The following is a 5396-nucleotide window of genomic DNA, read 5'->3' on the forward strand; positions in this document are numbered from 1 at the left end:
TGTAATTTATAAAATATTTCTTTGGATTGAGTTTATTGTCTGCAAGCAATTTTAGTGAATCATAAGAGCTTTTCTTATAAACATTAACTCTTTGCATTCAACAAGTCACATATTTCTTAAATATTTTGAGTTTAAAGTTAAATTTGAACGAGCTCTTTCAAGTCTTTTTCATGTTTATATTTAACTACCAAAGGCCTAAATAAATGCTTCATTGACTCGCAGCTAAGAATAGGCGTGGAAACCATAAGCTCATTTTCACATTGGTTAGAAAAGACAAGAGATCGAAAGATAGTCAGCTTTACAAACACAACAATAAAGAAACTAAAATTAGGCAGATTTTTGCCCTACATTAATGCCTACTATTATTCATAGACCAGGTAAATAAAGATTTTAAGTTGTTTTTAGTCACCCATGATGTTTGATTCTGATAGGAAATCACCCAAGAATGCCTCTAAAAGTAAAATAAAACAATTTATTTCAATTACCAATGGACAAATATTTATTTATTGACCATTTTTATGTATGTTTCTGCTGGTGTTATAATGACTTAGCTCTGATGTTGACCTTCAAGTCTTTTATTTTGACGGGTTTCCATGCCATCACCCTAATCTCCACAGATTATCTATTAGGCTCAAATCTGGATTTAAACTAGGCCAGTCCAAAATCTTGATAGTCATTATCAAACGAAAGATTTTGTTAGGAATAAAAGTTTATTTTAAATCTTCAAATTTGCCAGTAGTATTAATAATGTTGGGTGTACTTCATGCACTGTTATACATCTGAGACAAAGTCTGCTAGTTCTGGTTAATTTCTTAGTCATAGGATTGTGTTCTACAGCTTTTTCAGATTTGTATTCCATATCCTCACGGTTTCAGGAATCCCAGGAGCCCACTCAGGGTCAGATTATGGAGCTCTGGGAACGGGAATCAACGGACTGACACCTGATGGGGCGGAGCTTCGTTTCTTCAAAAGCTGTCAGTCACGCTCTGCAGAAGCAGTAAGAGAAGTGACAGAATTTGCAAAGAGCATTCCAGGATTCATCGATCTGGATCTCAATGATCAAGTAAGAGAAAAAAAACCTTTGGGTAAACTGGATGTTTTTGAGTTTTGGGTCATGTTATAATGTTATTCCTTTATCAGAAACATAACTTCCAATGAGCAGAACGGTTATAAATGGCATAATGGAGTGTTGGAATGAGCAGGAGCTACTTAAAGAGACAGAATCTCAATTTAAATTTTTATAACAACTGAAGGTAACACTTGATTGTGCACTATGTGCATGGAAAATACATACCACCCCTTTAAGAGCCATTTTTGAGAGTCAAAAAAAAAACAAATAAAGTACAGAGTAGGAGAGCATGGAGCAAGCTGTAGCACAGGGTTATTGTAACAAAGACCTCTTACATATTTGTTGAGGGTGGAGTGATGAGAGATCCAGAACCAAAAACCAAACAGTAAATGAAGGAATAAATGTAAAAAAATTGGGACAATACACACCCTCTTCGGGGTCTTTGAGGGTGCCTGGGAGTTTGCTGGGATGAAAATCATCACCTCTAGTGTATAGTCTTGAGTCAGAAAAGGGTAAAGTGCCTTTTCAAGATGTCAGAGAAGACATCCTGCACAAGTTGAGGAGTTCAAGTGTCTAAGGTTCTCATTCAAGAATGAGGAAAAAACAGAGAGGAAGAGGGGAATTGGTGTGGTGGCAGCAGTGACACGAGTACTTTACTGGCCTTTCGTGGTGAAGAGAGAGGCTGAGTCTGGTCACATGCGCTGGTTAGAAAGAACGAGATTACAGATACAAGTGTTTACAAGTGTGCATGAATCCCTTATCAATAGGGTGAAAAGTTCAGTCATGTAACGGGCGCATCCCACTGGGAGGAGACTCAGAGAAATTATACAAATGTGATCACACACAACGCAGATAAACAGCAATAATTACTACTAATCCCTGCATTGTCAAAGCACAACTCATGGTCAAAGGGCGGATAAGTGGATCTCTCTACTACAAGTGGATTCGTATTGAATGAAACACTTTATTGAATTAAAGCTTTCCAAATTACACCTTGGTTGATTAAACTGCTGCCAATTTCAGCAACACTGTTAAAAATTCTGAAGGTTGCTGACGTTGAGAGTTTCTTTGTGAGAAATACGATTAAGATGTAGAAACTAATAAAAAGAATACTCTATTAGTCTATGGCTTCCATTAAAAAAAAATATGATTTTGTTGCATCCTATACATGTTTTCAAATATCTCACCCATCTTCAGAGCTTCCTTTTAACCAGTAGATATTTTTGTCCAGGTGACGTTGCTGAAATACGGAGTGATTGAAGTTTTGATCATCATGATGTCGCCTCTGATGAACAAGGATGGCACCCTGATCTCCTACGGACAGATCTTCATGACGCGGGAGTTCCTCAAGAGTCTCAGGAAACCTTTCTGTCAGATGATGGAGCCAAAGTTTGAGTTCGGAGTCAAGTTCAACACGCTGGAGCTGGACGACAGCGACATGGCGCTGTTTTTGGCTGTTATTATCCTCAGTGGGGGTGAGTGTTCACTATTTGTCAGGGAATGTTATTATCTAATAGGATGTCTAATGATTTTTTTTTAAGTTGTGCAATTTTAGGGGTTTTTTTAGGGTTTTTTTTTTTTGAGTCTGATGCAAATCCCGGAAGCAAGGGGCAATTTCTAAACTTGCTGCGCCCAAAACAAAACTATAAATCATCACACCGCTGCCATTAAAACCACTAAAGCCAAATCTCTTTTACACCAAAGCAAAGCAAACCACTTCCTGTTAAAACAATATGTTTCAAAATTGTATGTAATACCCCAATTCATTTATTTCATCTCTATGCAAAAATGTCTTAAATGTAATATTTATCTTCCATTTACTGCCAGTGAAAATGTTTCTTTTTATTGAAAAAAAAGACGTTATGTCCACACAAAGACCTCAGGTATCTCCTGTCCACATCTTATCATCCGTTAGTGATAAACATGTTATCGTTGGACAGCCTTAACCCGTTTATTGAGGTACTTTTACCTTTCTTTTACTTTTAAAGGTAAAAGAATGTGTTTCAAGCCAGAATAAATAAAACACTGCATCACAAGAGTCAGGGATCAATAACTGCAAAAGTGGCACTTGCGATGAGGGAGAAACGTCAAGAGAGGTGAGGTTTCAGAGACGACCACAGGAGTGAACAACAATCACGCAGCTCCCACTTGTGCACGTTTCTGTACTAGCTGTGAAGATTTAGAGTAAAAGGAAAAGTATTGGTGGGAAAAGGCGTGAAACTTTTGGTCTTCAATCCTCACACTTATGAGTTGAGTTTCTTAGAAGCAAACATCAGGAAGTCGAAGCGTTTTACTCATGTGTAATTAGGCAATCTCTCATATCTGAACAGAGCCTTATGAGTTTGTCCAGTCTTGCTGATTATTAGTGCAGATCTACTTGATAAAAGCCTGACTTTGAACATTATTAAGATTAAAATCCAACAATGAGCTAAATTATTAACTTAAATGACTGATTATGGCTTAATAAGCAGCTTTTTGTACAAAGCAGAAAACCATCTCGCTAATAAGAACTGATTTCACTACATTTAGGACTCCATGTTTTATGTCTTCAATTCAGTTTATCTATATTGTGCCAACTCACAACACTCCACCTTAATTCACTTTACAAAAAAAAACAAAAAAAAAAACAATTCAATCCAATCATACATACAATCCAATTTATCCGAATTATCAACAATGCAGCCAAGTTCAAATTGGTTAAAATGTTCTCTACCTAAGGAAACACAGCAAAGTGCATTAAATCATAAATTGGCAGCTAAATAGCCTAACTATGCAGAGCATTACACCATGGGATGCTTAAAATGTATTACCTCATATCCTAACCCTGCTTTGACTTTCCCTACAACATTTTTTCTAACCTGTCTGGTGTGTCCCTTGGTCTTTGTGAGGTTTTTTTATGAATTAATGTTCTCCAAGAAACTTTTGAGACTTTCACATTACATAGGGATGAAATTACATGGAGGTGAACTCCATGTGTGAGGTCTGTTACTAATTGATCCCCTGTGTCTCTGCGCCCTGTCCCGTCCAGACCGGCCCGGCCTGCTGAACGTGAAGCCCATCGAGCAGCTTCAGGAGACGGTGCTCCATTCGCTGGAGCTGCAACTGAAGCTCAGCCATCCAGACTCCCTGCAGCTGTTTGCCAAGCTGCTCCAGAAGATGACGGACCTGCGTCAGATAGTCACTGACCACGTGCACCTCATCGAGCTGCTGAAGCAGACCGAGGTGGACATGCTCCTACACCCTTTGCTGCAAGAGATCATGAAGGACTTGTACTAGAGCTCAAAAGGAAAAGAGGACAAGCGCTGCAATGTGAAGAAAAACCGAGACGGTTAAATCATGAATTGAAATTAATCATTTAGCAGAAGGTGGAGAAGAACAGGAAGAGAAAAATCAAGAAAAGAAATGAATTTTTTTTTTATCTGTTTCTAGGCAGTCTCAATGTGATTAATGTGTGGCGCACAGTCATTTGTCTACCACAGAGCCCGAACATTTCATTATGGGCTGTCTGCCAACTTCAGTACGAAACTACCACCTTTTGCAGCAAAGTGCCGATGACTAACAGAAAGAGAGGGAACCGTCATTTGGCAAACTTGACGCAAAAATTCTTCATGCTTCATCACTGTTAAAGCTTCACGTGCCTTAAAGGGAAACATTTTTCACGCCTTGCCGCATACAGCACTTGTCATGCGGCTTGTTTCTTCACAGCCATCCACAGAGATCAGCAGTGCACGTACATACATCAGTCTCTCTGCGAACACGCACAAACGCATGAACGCTCACACACGTAAAATTGCGCACAGTCGTTTTCTGTTTTGGCATCAGGGTGAAGGTGCTATCTCATTTTAATCAGCTGCATCCAAAAACAGAAATCAGATTAGTGCTTATAACTTATTCTGGTCCTGCACACCGCTTAGAAACTGTGAGAAAGTAAGTGTGAGCTAACAGAGGGCACACAGCAGGAATGTTGTTGGCTTTAAAATACGCCTTAACGATCGAATGTTTAGCTTTTTTAAAAAAAGATCCAATGTTGTTCTTAAGCATATTGTACATATTCAATGTATAATATATGTAATCTCTCTTTTTGTTTCCATTTGTATGAAATTCTTAAACCAAACTTGCTTTTGAGCCTTTAGATTCAGCAACTTGGTTGAGTTCTAATTTTTCAATGTGAAATTATTTTGTATCTATTTCAGTCCATTTTTTTGTGCAGGCAAAAAGACTGGATTCTTACCTACTAGGGAGATAAAGAGTGAGAAATTACCTGTAAATAAAATATTTTCTAACTTTTTTTACTTGGAGTCTGTTTCTTGCTTAAGGACAATCAACT

The 5396-nt window shown here is 38.1% G+C and overlaps 1 protein-coding gene across 3 annotated transcripts in view; it reads left to right on the top strand.

Moving 5' to 3' along the window:
• The window catches only part of pparg (peroxisome proliferator-activated receptor gamma), a 44970-nt gene extending 39609 nt beyond the window's left edge, over window positions 1–5361 (top strand). For all 3 annotated transcript variants that reach the window (XM_007549502.2, XM_007549484.2, XM_007549493.2), the window contains exons 7-9: window positions 876–1063; window positions 2301–2544; window positions 4098–5361. In XM_007549502.2, coding sequence (XP_007549564.1) covers window positions 876–1063; window positions 2301–2544; window positions 4098–4345 — 680 coding nt within the window. In that variant the 3' untranslated portion in view covers window positions 4346–5361. The remainder of the gene's footprint in view (window positions 1–875; window positions 1064–2300; window positions 2545–4097) is intronic.
• The last annotated feature ends 35 nt before the right edge of the window (window positions 5362–5396 follow it).

This window comes from Poecilia formosa, unplaced genomic scaffold, assembly GCF_000485575.1.
Source record: "Poecilia formosa unplaced genomic scaffold, Poecilia_formosa-5.1.2 Scaffold2, whole genome shotgun sequence".
Classification (NCBI taxonomy): domain Eukaryota; kingdom Metazoa; phylum Chordata; class Actinopteri; order Cyprinodontiformes; family Poeciliidae; genus Poecilia; species Poecilia formosa.